This window comes from Bubalus kerabau, chromosome 5 (genome assembly GCF_029407905.1).
Source record: "Bubalus kerabau isolate K-KA32 ecotype Philippines breed swamp buffalo chromosome 5, PCC_UOA_SB_1v2, whole genome shotgun sequence".
Taxonomy (NCBI): Eukaryota; Metazoa; Chordata; class Mammalia; order Artiodactyla; family Bovidae; genus Bubalus; species Bubalus kerabau.
In genome coordinates, this window is record NC_073628.1 from 82,401,675 (window position 1) to 82,423,894 (window position 22,220).

The 22,220-nt window shown below is 39.3% G+C and overlaps 1 protein-coding gene across 1 annotated transcript in view; it reads left to right on the forward strand.

Annotated features, from left to right (window-relative positions):
- Positions 1-22,220, forward strand: part of DNAH14 (dynein axonemal heavy chain 14) — a 440,851-nt gene that overhangs the window by 401,345 nt on the left and 17,286 nt on the right. The window contains exons 78-82 of the mRNA XM_055583763.1: positions 378-605; positions 11,350-11,547; positions 17,398-17,588; positions 20,220-20,380; positions 21,374-21,570. Coding sequence (XP_055439738.1) covers positions 378-605; positions 11,350-11,547; positions 17,398-17,588; positions 20,220-20,380; positions 21,374-21,570 — 975 coding nt within the window. The remainder of the gene's footprint in view (positions 1-377; positions 606-11,349; positions 11,548-17,397; positions 17,589-20,219; positions 20,381-21,373; positions 21,571-22,220) is intronic.

Consider the following 22,220-nt stretch of genomic DNA (forward strand, 5'->3'; position numbering starts at 1 on the left):
ATTCTGTTACAGCCACTTAGTTGCCATCAAGCATTTAGAATATAGGAATTCTTCACTTTCAACTTGCTAAAAAGCTGGGCTTGCTGAGCAAACAGGAGTGCTTTTAATAACATTGTTGTACTTCTCATTTTAAAGTACAAATTGGAACAATTGGAAATCTGATACAATCCCTTTACAGAAGTTTTCAAATGGGACAAGAATAACACAAGATTTTTTATTTGGTACTGAATCTTAACAAGAGTTATAGTCTTAGCAAGTTCTGTTATCAGATATAGTCTTAGCTAGTTCTCTATGTAAGTAAGAGTCCCCCACCCCCCACCAGTCCTAATGCCTGTGTCTGTCCTCACAAGTTGTTTTTACTCACATCTGTTTTAAAGATTGCAGTGGAAAATCCCCAGGGACTGAAAAATAATTTACTTCAGACATTTGGATACAGTGGGATTGGAGAGGTAACAGAAGAGTTATTTGAAAAACCTGACTGTGGACCATGGTGGAAAAAAATTTTATTCAGCTTATGTTTCTTCAATGCTCTGATCAATGAAAGAAAAATTTATGGAATATTGGGCTGGAATATTGCATATGCATTTAGCTCTTCAGACTTGGAGGTAAGTCTGGCACTTTGTATATAACACCAAATAAGTAGTGATATGAAGAAGGCAATGGCACCCCACTCCAGTACTCTTGCCTGGAAAAGCCCATGGACGGAGTAGCCTGGTAGGCTGTAGTCCATGGGGTCGCTAAGAGTCGGACATGACTGAGCGACTTCACTTTCACTTTTCACTTTCATGCATTGGAGAAGGAAATGGCAACCCACTCCAGTGTTCTTGCCTGGAGAATCCCAGGGATGGCGGAGCCTGGTGGGCTGCCGTCTATGCGGTTGCACAGAGTCGGACACGACTGAAGCAACTTAGCAGCAGCAAGTAGTGATAAGATAAAGAAAGCCTAGTGTGTATCTACACAAATACTAAATGTTTTTCATGGTACTAAAGTAACAAACTCTGTAACTAGGCGATGAGGGCTGACTAACATTTAAAAGAGGGGACCTGGAAGCCCTCTTTTCGGGAATCAAATCAGAGCTCCTCTGCTTATAGCTGTACAGGATTTACAGGTTATTTGGCAAGCTTACTAACCTCTCTGGGTCTTAGTTTCCTTGGCCAAAAAAGTACCTCTGCCAAAGGGCATTGTAAGAGGCAGACTAGGGACTTCCCTGGTGGTCTGGTGGCTTAATTCTGTACTTCCAGGCAGAGGGCTGGGGTTCAATCCTGGTCAGGGAACCAGATCCCACATGCTGCAACTAAGATCTGTCACAGCCAAATAAGAAAATAAAATTTTTTTAAGAAAAATAAGAACAGACTAGTCAATACAGTATGAATTGTAAAGCACTTAGAACAGTGCCTGACACATAAAAATCACCACAAAAGTGTTTGTTGTTTCTACTTATTCATTTAAAGCAAGAAAAATTACATTGACCCATTGTAGGAGGGAAATTTTAGCTGAAGAGTCTTCACTATTCTTTATATAGAACCCTTTATTTGTGTTTAATATTGCAAACTATTTTTCTTGATTTACAGTGTTGTGTTAGTTTCTGGTATATAGGCACAGTGATTCTCTTTTTCATATTCTCTCCCATGTGGCTTATCACCAGATATTGAATATAGTTCCCTGCACTATATAGTAGGACTTTATTGCTTATCCATTCTATATATATATATAATAGTTTGCATCTTCTAGATCCAAACTCCCAATCCAACTCTCTACTGCTTCCCCTATTTGGCATCCACTAGCCTGTTCTTTGTTTCTGTGAGTCTGTTTCAGAGATAAGTTCATTTGTGTCATATTCTAGATTCCACTGGAGAAGGCACTGGCAACCCACTCCAGTATTCTTGCCTGGAGAATCCCAGGGACAGGGGAGCCTGGTGGGCTGCCGTCTATGGGGTCGCACAGAGTCTGACATGACTGGCACAACTTAGCAGCAGCAGCAGCTAGATTCCACACATAAGTGAGATCATATGGTATTTGTATTTCTAACTTACTTTGCTTAGTATGATAATCCCTAGGTCCATCCATGTTGCTTCAAATGGCATTTTTTCATCCTTTTTCATGGCTGAGTAATATTCCATTCATCTGTCAATGGATATTTAGGTTGTTTCCATGTCTTGGCTATTATAAATAGCACTGCTATGAATATTGGGATGTGTATATTTTTTCAAATAATAGTTTTGTTGAGATATATGCCTAGGAATGGGATTTCTGGGTCATATGGCAACTCTCCTTTTAGTTTTTTGGGGAACCTCCATACACTGCCTTGATTCCCCATACATCCTATTTGGTTCAGTTTCTCTGGAGAACACTGCCAAATACAACAATTAGGGGAATATTGATTAAAACCACAATAAGATAGCACCTTTCAGTACCACGGTGGCTAAAATAAACAAACAAAAATGTAGAGAAGCAGGCACTATCTCATACAGCTAATTTAATTGTTAGTAACTTTCCAGAAGACAACTTGATAATATATTTTGAAAGCCTTTAAAGAATTCCTGTTACTATTGATATAGACGAAGATAGTCACATTTATAAGACTGATTGCCAAAATTGGGTTATAACAGAACATGTATAGTGTGATCTCACTTCTGCACATATATTTAGAGTATATATTTATTTCAGTATAAATATACACAGATGGTTTAATATACACTAAACCATCTGCAAGGGAAACAAATGGTAGGACTGCGGAGGGCCAGGTATTGGCAGGGTCATGCAAAGAGTGTGGGGTGAAAGGCAGCAGCTTTACTTGGCTCAGGCTGGAATTTATGGGCTGCTGCTGTCCTTTTGGCATTTGGCAGAGAGGCTTGCTTAAGCAGAAGCAGCTGGTTACATGGTGGCTGCTGCTGCTAAGTCACTTCAGTCGTATCCGACTCTGTGCGACCCCATAGACAGCAGCCCACCAGGCTCCCTCATCCCCGGGATTCTCTAGGCAAGAACACTGGAATGGGTTGCCATTTCCTTCTCCAATGCATGAAAGTGAAAAGTGAAAGTGAAGTCGCTGAGTCCTGTCCTACTCTTCGCGATCCCATGAACTGCAGACTACCAAGCTCCTCCATCTATGGGATTTTCCAGGCAGGAGTACTGGAGTGGGGTGCCAGTGCCTTCTCCATACATGGTGGCACTGCTCTCCAAAAGAAGCAGCCTTCCCCTCCTTTGTCCTCCCCTTTCATGTGGCGAGTGTGAGAGCATTCTTCCCAGTGGCAAAGAAACAGACTGCCTGCGTGCCAGGATATCTGAGTCTGGGTACCTGATGTTCAAGTAGTTGTCTAGAAACGCCAAATGCTAGCACCTTGAAACTGTGGGAAATTGGATTGCTGTACAGCCCCTCTCATTAAGTGGAAACTTCTGGTTCAGTGGGAAGTTGAGTTTGGACTCAGCTCCTCCCACTAGGGGGAGTTTCAGGCCCAGTCAGCTCCCTGTCAGGCAACTTGGAGAGTTTCCTCAAGTGGACTGACAACTGACTGATGCTATCTGCCAGCCCATAGGACTAAACATCAATATATTTTCCACCACATGTAGGACTACCACCACTTTAAGCTCCCCAAAGTCTGGACCTGAGCCACAATGACAAGACCAAGAAAAATAACATATCAAACAAGATCCAGTAGCCAAAGAGAGAAAGAACACAAGAAATAGAACAGAAAATTATAAGAGCCCATAAGGATACAAAAGTACATACACATTTTACACACATGATTTTTTGTTCCATGAGCACATATCAAAGAATTTTTAACTCATTGATAAAAGAATCAGCAGGATGGTAAAACTGATTTTTAAAAGTATTTGTTGTTTAATTGCTAAGCCGTGTCCAACTCTTGCAAGTTGGAAAAGGACTGTGGCCCACCAGGCTCCTCTGTCCATGAAATTCTCCAGGCAAGCATACTAGAATGGGTTGCCATTTCCTTCTCCAGAGGATCTTGCTGACCCAGGGATCAAACCTACATGTCTCCCACATTGCAGACAGATTCTTTATTACCACTGTGCCACCAGGGTCCTTTTAAAAGTATAGGATAACAGAAATATTTAGAATTATTTGAACAATTATAATGAAATACGATTATCAAATTACATATAAAACTGCGAAATGCCATACAGGCAATAAAATTGTAACCTTGGGGTTGTAATTTTCTTTAGGAGCCAGAAACCATTTGTATTTCTACAAGACAAAATTTCATTTGCATCATTATCAGAAAGAAACAAATACAGGGCCAACAGTTTCCTATAAGTTAGCCTATACTTGTCCAGAGTTGTAAAGTGCTCTAATCAATAGGAAATAGTAAATCAAAACAAAAGCAGATACTCCTCAAGTATTTGATAATCCTTAAGTGAGCATGTTAGACAATATTCCAGTATGACATTAAAAAGATATGTGGCCATCCTTTTGCCTTTTTTTCAAATTTTTGAATTTTTATTTGTGTCAGTAGCTCAATTTATGATTGTAAATATGATCAATTTATGATCCCCAACGATTATGTATTATCCCTAAAAGAGGGTCGGTGTCACTGTGTTTTGGAGGATTCATTTACACACATGTGGAAAGAGGTGTTAATTTGTACATAGGCTCCATGTGCTCTCAACTAATTGGAGTTGTATACACACACCGTGATTCTTGAACTTAAAAGTTAGATGGTTAGTTAGAGGGAGATGAATTGAAGGAAAAAATGGTCATGGTTGGGACTTGAGTTAATGGCTAGAAAAAACAAATAGAAGGAATAACTCAGAGCATAAGAAGAAAGTTACAATAAGATGGAAATCATAAGGCACAAATGAAGAAGGCATTTAAAGGGAACACCTAAAAATATTCAAATGATATGAATTCCTGAGGAGAAAACTGAATAGAGAGAAAAAAAAAAGAAGAAAAAAGCTGTTTTATTGTCTCTGAACTGATGAAAGATTTGAGTTTACAGATTGAAAATCCTTACTAATTCAGGCAGAGTTGTCATAAAGACATATTTGGACATAAGCTAGAAATTCCTGAACTCCAAGCTCCAAAGACAAGTTATAAAAGAACAGTGATGACACTTAGACTTGTCGTCGACCATCACTAGCTAGAATAAAGCGGAGTAACATCTAGAGAATCTGGGAGATTAAGACTGCATGCCAAGAATCTAATTTCCAGCCAAAATATCATTCACTCTGTCAAAGTAAAGAAAGGTATTTGCATATATGCAAGGATTTAGATAATACATAACTCGTGTTCTCTATCTGTGGAAAACGCTTAAGATCTACCCTATGTACAAATATATCAGAACAGAGCCCCAAAATAAAGGAAAATGAAAAGAAATTGAAACTGTGGTGAACAGTATATTGTTAAACCTTACAGTAGATTATTAAATCTAAATAGATAATAATAAACAATTGAGGGTGAGTAGTCTAAGTGCTAAATATAGATTATTTAAGAGGAAGAGTCATACAAGAAAAATTCCCTTAATAGTTTTAAGCTGAGTTTTAGTAAGAGTACTAAACTATAGTTTACTAAACTTTATAGAGTACTAAACTGTAGTAAGAATACTAAGGTATCTCAACAAAGCCTAGGAATTGGAGTGGAGGGAAGCGTGTACATGAAGAGTGAAGGAGGAGAGTGAAAAACTTTCAAAGTGTTTATGTGAGGAAAGGAAAGACGAGAGGAAGGAAGTATAAGTTTTCTAAATGTTTCACCTTATTGCTAGCTTTAACATTAGAGAATGCAGAGGAAAAAATAGGGAAATGGAAAACTTTGGTAGGAAAATAATTGACTTCTCTTCATTTGAATAAAGGAATGTTATTTTAATATGAATTCAAGGAAAGGAAAGGTAACCTGTAATGGAAATGGTATAATGTTTAAATTAATGAAGATCAAAGGCAAATAAATAACAATTTGGTCAACCTATTAAAATGAGGGAGGGAGAGAAACAACAAAGTAAACTAATAATGTAAAGTAATACAAAGGGAATATCAGTTTTTACATTAAATGTAAATGGATTGCAATCTTTCATTAAAGAAGCAAAATTATTACCAGGGTTACAAAACAAAACTCAATTTTACAGAGTTTATATGAAAAACCCTTACATCAATGAAAAAGCTTGAAACTACCAAGAAAATAAAAACAGCAAAAAACAGAAATGGTAACATTAATATCAGTCAAGATGGATTTTAAGCTGAAAAAGCACCAAGTAGTAGAGAGAGAAACAGTTTATGAAGATATAACAGTCATGAAAACCTAACTTTTACAGTGCTTTCTCTCAGACATGGTTTTAAGTACTTTATGAATTAACTGAAATCTTACAACATTCCTAAAAACAAGGTAGTATGATCCTTAGTTTACAGTTGAAGTTCAGAGAGGTTTGGCAATTTGTCTAATGAGTGAGCAGAACAGGCTCGACTTGGTCACAGGTGGTCCAGCTTCAGAGTTTGTGCTCTCAGCTATTTCATTATGTGGTGTCTTTATTTATCACAACTGGTACACTGAAGGCAATGGCACCCCACTCCAGTACTCTTGCCTGGAAAATCCCATGGATGGAGGAGCCTGGTGGGCTGCAGTCCATGGGGTTGCTAGGAGTCGGACACGACTGAGCGACTTCACTTTCACTTTTCACTTTCATGCATTGGAGAAGGAAATGGCAACCCACTCCAGTGTTTTTGCCTGGAGAATCCCAGGGACAGGGGAGCCTGGTGGGCTGCCATCTCTGGGGTCGCACCGAGTTGGACACGACTGAAGCGACTTAGCAGCAGCAGCAGCACATATACACATACATGTATGTCTATATAGACATGTGTATCTGTACATATGCATTATATAAATGTATATGCATATGTGATTATTGTGGAAATTTCAAAAAACTCACAATTAGATCTAATAAGCAAAAATAAGACAGAGAAAATAGTACAATTGACAAACTTGATTAACAGATGTAGATAGAACCTAACATCTTTCCAAAAGACAGTTCATATTTTTTCATACAGCTAAGGAACTGTTAGAAAACTTAATCGTAAACATGGCCACAAAGAAAAATATTTAATGATTTTATGGGTCACGTTCTCCAGTCATAATCTAATAAACTATAAACATTTGATCCAAGAAATCTTAACAAGTTGTAAAATAAGAAACACAGCTCTAGATAGGAATATTAAAAGGGAAGATAAAGAGAATATTAAAGAGAAGTCATAAAATATCTCAAACATAATAGAAATTATACTACTTTATACCAAAAAAAAAAAGAAATGGTGCTTCCCTTGTGGTCCAGTGGTTAAGACTCTGCCTTCCAATTCAGGGAGTGAGGGTTTGATCCCTGGCCCAGGAAATAAGATCCCATATGCTGTGGAGTACAGCCAAAAATGTGGGGGTTTCCCTGGTGGCTCAGATGGTAAAGAATCTGCCTGCAATGCAGGAGACCCAGATTCAATCCCTGGGTCAGGAAGATTCCCTGGAGAAGGAAATGGCAACCCACTCCAGTATTCTTGCCTGGAGAATTCTATGGACAGAGGGGCCTTGCAGGCTACAGTCTATGGGGTTGCAAAGAGTCAGACACGACTGAGCGAATAACACCACCATATCAAAAATAATGTGAGAGACAAAAGCTATGCTCAGAAAAAAAAAACTAACTCAAATATTCATTATTAAAGAAGTGCAAGAAATAATATTCATCTTAAGAAATTAGAAAAAATAAAAATTAAATATAATTTTTAATATTAATGAAATAACACAAAATGTAGAAAGGAAAAATAAATTGTAAAATTGGTTTTTGATGAGGCTAATAAAGTTTGGAAATCTAGATGAAACCAATGATTTCCCAGAAAAATATGAACTTTCTAAATTGACTCATTTTGATATATGGCAAAACCAATACATTATCGTTAAGTTAAAAAATAAAATAAAATAAAAAAAAGAAATGGAAATGTTGACTAGACTGATTGCCGTAAGAAATTGCAAATAATACCAGAATGAAATGGTTTCACAACTTATTTCACTCTGAATTTTAAAAAACAGATATATTAATATTATTTAAACTATTCCAAAACTTAGAAAAAGATGGCAATCTCCCCAATTCATTCTATGAAATCAACATAATTTTAATATGAATACCTGCTGCTGCTGCTGCTAAGTCGCTTCAGTCGTGTCCGACTCTGTGCGACCCCATAGACGGCAGCCCACCAGGCTCTGCCGTCCCTGGGATTCTCCAGGCAAGAACTCTGGAGTGGGTTGCCATTGCCTTCTCCATTGTGTGAAAGTGAAAAGTGAAAGTGAAGTCGCTCAGTCGCGTCCGACTTGTAGCGACCCCATGGACTGCAGCCTACAAGGCTCCTCCATCCATGGGATTTTCTAGGCAAGAGTACTGGAGTGGCTTGCCATTGCCTTCTGGAAAAGTACTATAGGCTAATTTCACTTAGGACTTCATATAAAAATTATATATTAAACTTAATAGGTTTCTGCAATGAAGCAAAGAATGATATACTGTGCTCAAGTGGGGTTTATTCCAAGAATGTAAAAATGGCTCAGTATTTGAAAATCTATAATCTCAGTTTAAATGATCAGATCAATAGATATAGAAAAGTCTGTATTATGAACCCAGGTACCATTCCTAAAAAGAACTCTTATAGGATTCAAAGCAACAGCTTAAATATGAAAAAGACTACCAAAAACCTAAAGCAAATATTATTCTAAATAGCCAAACACTGAAATTGTTTCAAAGAAAATCAGGAATCAGACATGGATGCCTTTTATCACCATTGTCATTCAACATTGCCTTAAAAGTTCTAGTAAATGCAATAAGATAAGATAATTCATATTAATGCTGTAAAAGAGAAGCAAGAAAAAAGAGGAAAAAGCTACCTTTTGTTGATGATATAATTGTGTATCTAGAAAATCTGAGAGACTAGTTTAAAAAAAAGACCTGTTAGAAGTAATGAGAGAATTCAATAAAGTGGCTCAATAAAAACATAAATATATAGACGCCACTAACTTTTCCCCAGCAGTAAACACTTAGACATGGAAGCATAGTACAGTCACAGTAGTGACAATTTTTTTTTTAATATTCAGGAACAAATTTAATAAAAACTGTATGCATCCTAAATAATGAACACTGTAAATCAGGAAGTAAAAAAGAATAACATTTGCTGAGAGCTTAAAATGTTCTGATTACTTTATATGAATTATTTAATTCTCACAACAACCTTATTAAGTAAGTACACTAATTATCCTCATTTTAAAGATAAGGAAATGAAGGCTCAGAACACTTAAAAGACTCTCCAAAGTTACACAGTTCTTGCAGTCTGCTGCCACATCTCTGTTTTCAATCCTGCCTTCTCTCTTCAATAGGAAGACTTCCCATATCATAAACTACCAATTCTTCCAAAATTACATATCACATTTACTGTCAATCCAATTAGAACCCTATTAGGAAGATTCTGGAATTGATAAAGTTTACATAGAAGAAGACACACTGAAGAATAAACTAGAAATATACAAAAAATTAAAATACTGCAAGAATCTCCCTTCACCAGATATCAAAACATATTTTAAAAAATCCACTATACTAAATCCAATATTGTTTGGCAGAAGTAGACAACAAATCAGTGAGACATAATAGAGAATACAGAAATAGATCTGAGTTTATATGAAATTTTAATATTTACATAGAAAATATTTTAACTCAGTAATGAGGGTTTTTTTCTTTGTTTTTTTTTTTTTAAGTAAAAGATACTGGTTACTCTGGCCATCCAGCTGGGAGAAAATTGGTTTGACCCTTTATCTTATACTGTATACAAATATAAATTTCAGAATGGAGTAAACTTTAAATGTATCAGTTCAGTTCAGTTCAGTCGCTCAGTCGTGTCTGACTCTTTGCGACCCGATGAATTGCAGCATAGTAAAACAATAAAAATCTTTAAAAATAAATTTGGGAGATTACATGTACAATTGTGGAGTTAGGGATAACTTAGCTAAAATTCGAAACCCAGAACTATAAAAGAAAAGATAGGCATGAGTGATTATAAAAACTTCTATATGGAAAATGGTGACAAAATAAAGTCAAGAGACAAATCACAGATTTAGGATAATATCTGCAATGCAAATAACTTACAGAGTTAATGTCTATAATATACAAAGAGCTCTCACATTTTAACAAGAAAAAGACAATCCAAAGGAAAAATAGCTAAATGTACAGAAAATCAAATCTTGACCAATAGACATAAGAAAAGATTCTGAAAATAACCAGTAGCAAGTGAACTATAAATTAACAGCAAAGTACAAAAAAATTGCATAGGGCAACCTCTCCTAGCAGAGGAAGGGATGAAAGAACAGTGGAAGGAATGAGAGAATGGTGGCAGCTGTTAGTGGAAATATGAATTGTTGCAGCCATTGAACAACAGTAGCCAAGATATGTTGGTTGGGCAGTTGCAGGATGGTGTATCTAAAGATATGAACACAGAAAAAAAAGATGAGAGGGAAGGAGAGATGAAAGATAGGTGAAGGACTGAGGGAGGATAGAAAAGAAGAGAGAGAGGAGGAAAGGTCAGGAGGGAAAAAGAAGGAATGAAATCAATTTATGTGCATATAGTTACTTAGGGGGCTTCCCTTGTGGCTCAGATGGTAAAGAATCTGCCTGCAATGCAGACGACCTGGGTTCGATTCCCCCTAGAGAAGGGAATGGCTACCCACTCCAGTATTCTTGCCTGGAGAATCCCATGGACAGAGGAGCCTGGCAAGCCCGTCCATGGGGTCGCAAAGTGTTGGTAAGTGTAGCTCAAGACATTGTTAACAATGATGGCCTCATGGCAGGGGCTCTGAAGGCTAGACAGTAGGAGAAAATTTACATTCCTTTGTTTATCCTTTTGTATCTTCTGAATTCAGAGTGTGCTTGTGCATGCTTAGTTGCTTCAGTCGTGTCTGAAGAACCCTGTGGATTACAGCCTGCCAGGCTCCTCTGTCCATGGGGATTCTCCAGGCAAGAATGCTGGGGTGGGTTGCCATGCCCTCCTCTAGGGGATCTTCCTGACCCAGGGATCGAGCCTGCGTCTCTTAATGTCTACCTGCTTTGCCAGGCGGGTTCTTTACCACTAGTGCTACCTGGGAAGCCCTCTGAATTCAATACTACGTGTTTGTTTTGTCTATTCAAAAAATAACAATATTAATCAGTTAAGTAATTCAAAGTTTGTTCAACAACAATGAGTAAAATGTATAGCCTAATATTTTTATTCTTTTTTTTCCATGTATTTTTAAAGATAAAATATATGCAGCTGTTTGAGTTGTTGATTTTATGTTAAACCATGAAAACAACCTGAAAACGTGTGCTAAAATAATGAAAACTAGTGCATTTTCTACAGGTTGCCATAAAGGTGTTGGAAAATTTCCTGAGTGCTCAGTCCAGTATTCCTTGGCAGACACTGCGCTACCTGATTGGGGAGGTGGTTTACGGTGGCTGGGTGACTGACAGCTGGGACAGGCGATGTGTAAACACCCTTCTCTACAAATTTTGTAATCCTGAAGTGCTAAAAGATGACTTCAGTTTCTCTACTGATGAGGTAAGAAAAGGATTTATTTTCTTAACATTACTGATTATGTTTAAGGATTGCGCCATTATTTAAAATCTACATTAAAATAAATTTTAACATTCACTTTTTTCACTTTCTACTTATGTATTTATTTATGGCTGCACTGGATATTCATTGCTGCATGCAAGGTTTTCTCTGGTTGCTTCGAGTAGAGGCTATTCTCTAGCTGCAGCGTGTGGGCCTCGCACTGCAGCAGCGTCTCTTGCAGAACTCAGGCTCTAACTGCAAGGGCTGAGCAGTTATGGCACTCAGGCTTAGTTGCCCCATGGCATGTGGAATTTTCCTGGACCAGAGATTAAATTCATGTCCCCTGCATTGGCAGGCAAATCTTCAACCACTGGACCACCAAGGAAGCCCTTAACATTCACTTTTAATGGTGTTTATTAATTTTCAATGTGGCTTCCCAGGTGTCACAGTGATAAAGAATCCACCTGCCAGTGCAGGAGATGCAATAGACAAGGGTTAGATCCCTGAGTCAGGAAGATACACTGGAGGAAGAAACAGCAACCTACTCCAGTATGCTTGCCTGGGAAATCCCATGATCAGAGGAACCTGACAGGCTACAGTCCGTGGGGTTGCAAAGAGTCGGACATGACAGAGCACGCATGCACACACACATAACCTTTAGTATTACAAAAGTAAATGACCATCACTCTATCAATTACCATTTTATCTACCTATCCACTCTAAAGACCCTCCACAGATGACCTGGGTATGACCTCTGTCTCTTCTTCTCCTCCTCCCACCAGGCCCCTACCCACTTTACCATGATCACCCAGATGGCATTCTTTCTTCTCATCTTCCTGGGAATTCCCTGGTGGTCCAGTGGTTAGGACCCTGCACTTTCACTGCCGAGGAGGCAGGTTCAGTCCCTGGTAGGGGAACCTGCAAACTGTGGCACGCCCTCCCCCGCCCCTAAAAAAAATTATCCTTCTCATCTTCCATTCACCTCCCCTACACAAATTGCCAGCCATCACAGTGATGCCAAGTCCTCCCTCCCAGCTCTCAGGCCAGAGGTCTGCAGGATTTTTGCTCTGCTAGCAACCATCCACCAAGAGCACAACCTGGAATGTACGCTATTAAATGAAGCATTATGCTGGCCAGTAAATGAAAAGAACGATAAATGGCTCATGCCCCCTGGGAACCTAGAGTATAAAATACAAAGCACAAGGAAGCAGAAGCAAGTTAAGCTGTGCTGATCTGATCCACACTTGTCGACTGATGTCTTTTTCTCATTTAATGCTCAAAACAACTATATGAAATAGATGTTATCCCCAGTTTCAGATGAGGAAACTGAGGTTCTCAGGGTGCAGCCACATACAGTAAGGAGAGCTGAGATTCAAGGAGTCTACCCCAAGCACTGTAGAAGACGAAACTCCGCGTCATCCCTCGTCCTCTCTCTGTTTAGTGTTTAACTTCCATCCAGGCCTCCATCTTTGTGGAGCAAGAGTCTCCAGTTTACACACAGCAGTTGTGCCCTAGCAGATGGTTGCTAATGGAGGGAAAAATCCTCCAGATCTCTGGTTTGAGAGTGTGGAAAGAGGACTTGACATGAATGAGACAGGTCAGAATTTGCATAAGGGAGATGATGGAAGGTGAGAAGGAAGATGACACAATCTTTTAAGGCAGGAAAAGCTATGAGTTGTTTTTTAGATTTCCATTAAGAAAAAAAAAAACTTTTAAATAATGCTCTAGTTGTTTAGAGTCTAAATTCAACCAAGGAAATGGCAACCCACTCCAGCGTTCTCACCTGGAGAATCCCAGGGACGGGGGAGCCTGGTGGGCTGCCGTCTATGGGGTCGCACAGAGTCGGACACGACTGAAGCGACTTAGCAGCAGCAGCAGCAGCAAGATAAAATTATCCTTGAACGTTTTTTAAATTGCAAAAAAGTACAGTGGGCATAGTTTTGTATACAGACAGTTACTTAAGTATGCTCAAGAGAATATGAAGCATAGTAGCATAGAAGCATATAATTCCACTGGCAGAATCCTATCAGACTACAGAATAGATTCTAACATCATAAGTTCAATTATTTAGTTGCTTTAAATGCTGCAGTTTTATGACAGTTTGTCATAAAAACTTGCCAGCTCTTCCTGTTCCTTGTCATAATCTTAGTTTCTGCAGATAATTTTTTATTAATGTCTCTCTTAGTTGATGTTTCTCTGTGCTTGTGCTTGTGTTCAGTCACTCAGTCATATCTGACTCTTGGTGACCCCACAGACTATAGCCCACCAGACACTCTTCCATGGAATTTTCCAGGCAAGACTACCAGAATGGGTTGCCATTTCCTTCTCCAGGGGATCTTCCTGACCCAAGGATCGAACCTGAGATTCCTGCGTCTCCTGCATTGGCAGGTGGATTCTTCACCACTTACCACCTGGGAAGCCCCGATGTCTCCCTGTGGCCCTCATTAGTTGGTCAATGTTTTCCTTGAAGCTATCAAGAAAGCCGTTACTACCCACTTTCCTGGCCATGTGAACAATGCATTTCTCTTCTTTGTCAGTGGTCACTTACTCCTTTTTTTTTCTTCTCTTTGACACTTAAGGCCTAGGACCAGACCTGACACAAAATGTTTATTCTGTATAGTGTTCTATTGGTCAAGCAGCCACAGAATCAGATTGATAGGAGAGTTAAATAATTTGAGGCAATGTTTTTAAACTTTCAAAATCCTTGGCCACAGATGTTTTACATTCTTTCCAGATACCAAATGTTCTCACTCCCTCTCAGACCCCTGAAAGTCCTCATTCCATTAGTGTTAAGGTCAAGGATCTTGAGCAGATGAGACTCTTTGGGTGCAGTTCCTTTGGTGTAACTCCTTAAGTAGTTCCCCTTCATATGAAGATCTTTTCATTAAAAGACACTTGGCAGTCTGTATGGTAGGGTATATGGCGACCTCCTCCAAGAGGATTTATGCCAACACTCCGAGCCTCCCAGCACTGCTGCTGCCAGTGCCCCTGACCCCACGGCAGGCCACTGTTGACCCACACCTCCGCAGGAGACTCCCAGACACTCACAGCTCCTCATCACCAGATGAAGCCTGAAGCATCTGACCTGTTACAAAACCAAAGTCCCCTAGAGATTCCTCTTGCCGTTGCCAGCTCTTCATTTGTGACACACAACCAGACTGCACAAAACAGAGATCATAAAAAAAGCATGCCACCCCCACCTCAGAGAAGTCAGTCTCCAGCCAGCTCTGGCCCTCAGGAAAATCCACTACTTTATAAAATCATGAGCAGGAGAAAAACCTTTCCCTGAGAGGTCTGATGACAAAGAATGTCCAGCACGGTGAATGGTGCATTGGAAAACACAGTCTTCAGGGCAGTGGAAGGGGCATTTCTGAAGAAGAACAGGGCCCACTGAAGGAGAACACCACCCACAGGACAGAGCCCTACGTGTTGGTGGTGTTTTATGGGAACAAAGTCTACAATGTGAAAATACACTTGCTGGAGAGGAATCAGCAGTTTGCCCTAGGGATGGGACTCAGAGGAGACGAAAGTTTTGACTCGGTGGAAGCCATCATCAAACACTACAAGTGTTTTGCTGTTAAACTCATTGATGGGAAAGAGAAAACGGATCCACAGGTAGCAGTGCCACTTGACTCAGCCCTTCCCTCTCGACAGACACTTCTCACCTAGGTAGCATGGTCTTTGGTCTTTGTTTCATCTTCAGATCAGTGGCTCCAATGCCTCTATCATTTTTTCCCTTTATTTCAAAAGATTATTCTCTATAGCTTCTTTGATTTTGTAGAAAAAAACCATGGAAACTGGAAAATTAGTCGTGATTTTGAAAGCTCACACCACAGAAGAAATATGCATAATATGCAAAAAAAAAAGTGGCTTTTACAAAATAAAAACTAAAAGACACTTGATCTACGCTCAATGGCCACCATATACATCACAAGCAATGATGGGAGAGGCATAGGACTGTGTCTTCCCTGCAGAGAGGGGAAAATGGAAGACACACAGCAGTCACTGGTCCACAGAAATTCTGAAACCCAAATGGGTAAATGCTGCACTTCCTTGATTAGGACTCAGTCTTATTTCCTGCAAGGATTCAGAGGCTCTTGCCTCCCTCCACTGGGATCTTGGTTCCACCCTCTGAGTAAGACTTCCAGTTCCATAGAAAGTAGCCCTTGCTGACAGCTAAATAGTTTTCTCACATGCTTCCTGTCTGTAGTTGTACAGGTACCTGAAGTCTTCTCTCCATGTTTCACTGCCTCTGTCCCTTTTGGTCCACGCTGATATAATTCACTTTTAACACCGTGCCTCTCTTATGAATCAGTTTATAATCTAATAAACAAAAACCGCACTAGCAACATCCTTGGAGCAGTGTAGCTGCGCCGTTCTGGCTCGAGGTTACTCATAGGTGACAGTCAAGGTATCATCTGGGGCTGCAGTCATGAACGCTTAACAGAGGCCGGAGGATCTACTCCCAAACTCACTCACAAGTTCATGGGTTGGCCAGAGGTCAACTCATTTTCCATCATTTGGGAGCACTGGGGCTGCTTGATGGTCCTCAAAACATGGTAACTGGCATCCCCTGAGTGAGTTAACCAAGAAGGACGAAAGAAGCTGCAGTGCCTTTTAAGACCTGGTCTCCAAAGTCCCACTCCAGAGAGAAATGGGGAGATATTGGTCACAGGGTTCAAACTTTCAGTTATAAGATAAATAGGCTCTGGGGATCTAATGTATAGCATGATAACTATAGTTAATAATACTGTATTGTATACTTGAAATATGCTAGATAACAGATGCTAAGCAATATCACTGCAACAACAACAACAAAATAACTATATGGATGTGATAGATGTGTTCATTAATTTGATTGTGATCATTATTTCACAACTTACATTTATATCAAATTATCATGTTATACACCTTAAATATATATTGCTTTATTTTTCAATTATGCCTCAGTAAAGATGGTGGGGAGTAGGGGTAGACAGAGGATAGAATAATATATATGTTATGAGCTGAATTTTTTTTAATAAAATTTTATTTTAAAGTTTAAAAAAAAAAACAAAGTCTCACTCCATCCCTTCCACTTTACTTATGTTTGACAGAAGCAGTCACTTAGTCCAAGCTCCAGTTGAGAAAAGGAGAATTAGACTCCATCTTTTGAAGGGTTGAATATTAAAGAACTTGACATATTTTTAACCAGCACAGCCACGTTTATCATTATGACTTAATAGGTTTTTAAAAACATATTTTGTCTTAATTAGTTGTGACCTTGGATCAGTCAAAGGAATAACTGCTTACCTTACAGTATAACTTGTCAACTGGGAAATATACCTGGCAAACAGGAAGAAAAAGCTTTTCATTTCCCTATTAAATAACTTTTTAACTCACTTGTTTTTTTTGTTTGTTTATTTTTTTGCTTATTTTAACTGGAAGTGTATCCCTTTTGACCACTTCACCAGTTTTGCCCACCCCGGACTCCCTTAGTCTCTTCAGTTATTAAGATCATGCTCACATGTCTGCTATAGGCTTTACCAAAGTAAAATGACTTCTTAAATCTTGAGTGTATCCATTATCTGTGGCTGTAGGTCATTGAGGCAATGGGTAGTCAGACTCACCCTCCTTTCTTTTTTCCTTTCTCTCTTTTTCCAATGAGAAAGTTATATGTGTCTGTCATGAAACTGCACTTTATAATATAGCCCAAGTGCAACTTTTGACAGAAGTATCTAGAGTATACCATCAACAAATAAGCATAAAATGATGTATAAAACTTCATGGGGAAATATCATCTTCATACATTGCCAAAAGTAAATGTCTCAGTAGGTAAAAACTAACCAGTGTTTAAATTTTCACATATATTAGCCACTGCCAAAATCTGGAAGCATGAAGGACTACATACGCATTATCCAGTCCTTACCTGACGACGACCCTCCTGATCTCCTAGAATTACACCCTGAGGCCACAAGGGGTTTCAGGGAGATCCAGGCCCAGAAGTTCATTGATAATCTCATTGGCATGCAACCAAGATTTACCATCACCAACCTCATGTTCAGGTAAGAACTCACCAGGAAAAAATATTAGTTGTAAATTATTAAATATCCATTTGAAGATATACAATATATTACTTACAGAAAAATACAGTCAAAAAACACAGAAACTAGATTCTTCAAATGACAGAGAAGCAAGTTTATATACACAGGAGCACATACACACATATAATTACCAAGCCTGTAGTAGGTTCCAGATAAATCTTCATTGAGTGAGTGAATTGTACCTGATGGGTGGTATTTTTTAATTGAATCTGTATAAATATGAAATGTTATATTTACTTCTATAGGACCTATACATGCATGTGTGTGTGTGTTTGTGTGTGTGCTCAGTCACCCAATAGTGTCTGACTCTTTGGGGCACCATGGACTGTAGCCTGCCAGACTGCTCTGTCCATAGAATTTTCCAGGAAAGAATACTGGAGTGGGTTGCCATTACCTATTCCGGGGGATCTTCCCAATCCAGGGATCAAACCCCTTTTGTGTCTGGCGGATTCCTTGGCAGGCAGATTCCTTACCCTTAGGGCCACCTGGGAAGCTCACATTTTTATCTGTCTACCTAGAAAAGCTCTGAATCCACTGGAATCTTGCATTCTCTTAGTCTTTCTGTCTCTTTAGACAACATGACTCATGTTAAAATGACATCTGGGGACGTCCGTGGTGGTCCAGTGGTTAAGACTTCACTTTCCAATGCAGGGGACACAGGTTCAGTCCCTGGTCGGGGAGCTAAGATCCCACATGCCTCATGGTCAAAAACACAGAACATAAAACAGAAGCAATATTGTAGCAAATTCAATAAGGACTTTTTTAAATGGTCCATATATTTTAAAAAAAATTTTTAATGACATCTGATTGGATTTGGCTATGACTTCAGCTATTTGTTCATATCCGTCAAGATCAAATCTACTGACACAAAATAAGATCATTGGATACTCATTTCACTGACAAAATGAACATATATTAACTACCTGTGACATAGAAGGAAAGCTGACATTTAGAGATAAAAGACTATGCAACTGGAACTCCTTCAGTATGTCCCCGGAATATCAGGTTGAATTTCCTGCAGGCCCTACACATTTAAGGATTAATTCTGCACTTTTCTTTTTTTAATGAGGTTGACACAACCCCTGCTTTTTTAGGGGGTGGGGGCACCACGCAGCATGCAGGGATCTTAGTTACCCACCAGGGATGGAACCTGTGCCCCTCCCTCTCCCTGCAGTGGAAGCAGCATAGTCTTAACCACCGGACCGCCAGGGAAGTCCAATTCTGCACTTTTAGCGTTCAGTAAATACACCAGTAAGAGATGAAATGATTATAAGGGAATGCTTTTAATAAGCAGACCAAATATGTGTCTTAATATCCCTTTGGTCATGTGGAGAGGCTACTACGATTATTGCAGTTAGGCCACCTTTGCTAAAAAGTTTATTAGAAACTTGTTTGTGGGACTTGACTTGAAAGATCTCTCACATTCAAGGTAATGTCTTCAGTGGTAAGCAAATATTGCACTTAGAATATGAGTTTGATTTTTTAAATCTTTCGATCCTTCAACCATTTGGATGAGTTCCACTGAGTAACCCTACTTTAATGTCAAAAACAAAGCATAATGACAAAGCTAGGAAAATGTTAGTTCATGCGAGTTGCAAACTGTCTCAGAAGCAGCTCTTGTTGTTGTTGTTGTTATTGTTCAGTTGCTCAGTCATGTCCGACTCTCTGCAACCCCACGGACTGCAGCACTCCAGGCTTCCCTGTCCTTCACCATCTCCATCTTCCCTGTCCTTCACCATCTCCTGGAGTTTGCTCAAACTCATGTCCATTGAGTTGATGATGCCATCCAACCATCTCATCCTCTGCACTGTTAAACTAAATACACAGCTTATCACCAGATTATCACTTACTTCAAAGGACCACATTCATTCAGCTCTGTGAAACCTGGAATGTTTGCTGGAAAACCAGTATATATATATATATGTGTGTGTGTGTGTGTGTGTGTGTGTGTGTGTGTGTGTGTGTGTGTATACAGTTACACTAGTATATAGAGTAACAGAGTGATGGAACTCAAAAGAGGTGTACCCCGTTCCCTCTTCATCCACTGTACAGGGAGGTCCTATCATCTCCCTGGACCCTGACTTCCTCATCTATAAAAGGATTCCAAAGACCTCCTCTGTCTTCAGTGTTTGTATGGCCTTGCTTACTACTACCAGACCTATACACATGCTGTTCTCCTGTCGCCACCACTGAGTGCGTTACCAGGAAGCCCTGTGTATGAACACAGAGGAATCTGACATGCATTTGAATAACCTGTCAAGCTACTGAAGCATCCTCTGTCTGGTTGCCTCCTCGTTTGCATCCCAGTCTTGGTACTTGTTTCATGCAGATGCATTCAGATGAATACTTTTCAAAGAAACCTTAAGAAAACTTTAAAAATATGTATCTCCTTGCAAATGTCTGAAGTGCATTGGGCAGTTTTCTCACCTGTAAAATGAAATGAACTCCATGGTCTCTGTAAGTCTCCGTGGTCTCCATATCACAGTTCTGTGGTTCCGTGAATTTGCGTTTACCTTCAGATGGGGCCTACATAGAGGGCCCTCCCAGATTAGACAAGCCTATATCTCCTTTTTTCTTTTGATTTCCTTGCAGTCGTGAGAAGAGCAAGGATGAGGTGGTGATGGCAATTTTATCGGACATGCTAACGCGGCTGCCACTGTCTGTAGAGAAAGAAGAATGGGCTGGAACTCCAAGCACACTAAAGTACATCATGTTAAGCCCCATCTGGGAGTCTTTTCATAAAGATCCCAAAGGTAAGCCTGGAACATGACCTTCCTCCCCTCACCCCAGCCTCCTCAGGAAAGGACTCCAGCATCAGAAGGACAAAAGTTATTAACAAAGTGGAAAGCCCAATGTGAGATGGAAAACTAACTCCATAATGCCCTCTTCTCTCTCCAAGCTGGGTGATGGGGAGCAGAAGAGAAAATTATGGGGGCAGGGGTAGACAGGGGGAAGGTCCATGACCCCAAGACAAAAAGTAAAGGAGTAATAACGATGTAGAAAACCAGAAAGGAGCAAGTCTGCTTGAGAGATTCTACAGAGCTTTTAAGTCTCTGTCCTTTTTGCATCTCTGCCTGATGGACAGCATTTTGGGCAGGGAGATTTAGATGGGCTCTCTGACCCTCTCCAAGCTGGGAGACTTCTGAACTCTGAGGAGCAAAGGGGAGGGAGGGACGGCAGATCCAGAGAAGACAGAGCAATCCTCGTTGTCCAGAGTTGGCTCCACACCCAGCTCTGAAAGGCCCAAGTGTTGAACTGTGGTAATTTACCCTATTAAATTTTCAGCATCCATACGTTAACCCTTTAAAGAGATTCAACCTTTGCTGTTCACCTGAAACTGTCACAGCATTGTTAATCTGCTATACCCAATACAAAATAAAGTTTAAAAAAAAAAAGATTCATTTTGGAGCCTACAAGCTAAACTAATGGTTGAAAAAGTCAAAAGAATAATAATATTTCATGACAAATATTTTATGAAATTCAAATTTGAGTGCCCACAAATAGAGCTTTATTGTGGTGCAGCCATGATTGTTTTCACATTGTCTATGCCTGCACCTGCTCTACATAGGGAGAGTTGAGTATCCCACAAAGCCTGGGATATTTACTAACTGGCCTTTTGCAGAAAATAGTTTTCAATCCTTGGGCTACTCACGTCAAACTCCTTTAATTTCCAAACCTTATATCTCTCCAAGTAAAGCCTCATCTTATCTGAAAGATGCCACAGTTTTTTTCTTTTTTTAATCCAGGCTATGATCCACTTATCCACTGTGTCTTGCTAACCTTTTTGATCCAAGAAATTGAAAGATTTGATCAGTTGCTATCTATTATACATAAGTCTCTGAAAGATCTTCAACTTGCTATAAAAGGAGAGATTATCCTTACCCAAGAACTGGAGGAAATATATGATTCTTTTCTTAGTACAAAAGTGCCCAAATTGTGGCAGGTAAGCAATTATCCTTTCCCATTCACATGCTTGATCGAAATAAATCCCCTAGTTCTAGGGAAAGAGTAAGTTAACTATGGTATAGACTCATGAGGAAATATTATGTATCCATTAAAAGATGTTGACTTTTATATATACTTTTGGTGACAATATATACTTTTGGTGTGAGTATATATTAATAAAATCTGAGAGGGCAATTTGGCAATTCTACTTAAATAAATTTATATAAGAGATATTTGTTGCAGGGCTTTTTATGTTTCAGCATAAAGTTGAAAACAACTCAAATACCTCTTAATGGAAATCTGGTTAGATAAATTATGATATATTCAAATAATAAGGTATGTGTTGATATGCTAGAAAGATCTCTCAGATGTATTGTGAAATTTTTTTAAGTTTTAGAACACTAAGTCATTTTTAAGGATTATAAAAATATGTATACTTCTATAAAACACATGCTTACATAAATGTGTGTAAAAATACATATGTTTTAGATTCAAGAAACCCAAGTTAAAATTTTGAAAGTTCAAAAAAAGGGAAAAGCACTGGGCTGACAGCCCCATCCCACCCCCACTAGGGCATCCAAGAGGCGCATCAAGGGGATGGGACTGAGAACAGGTCCACAAAGAGAGCGTGGGCCTGGTAGGGGCCAG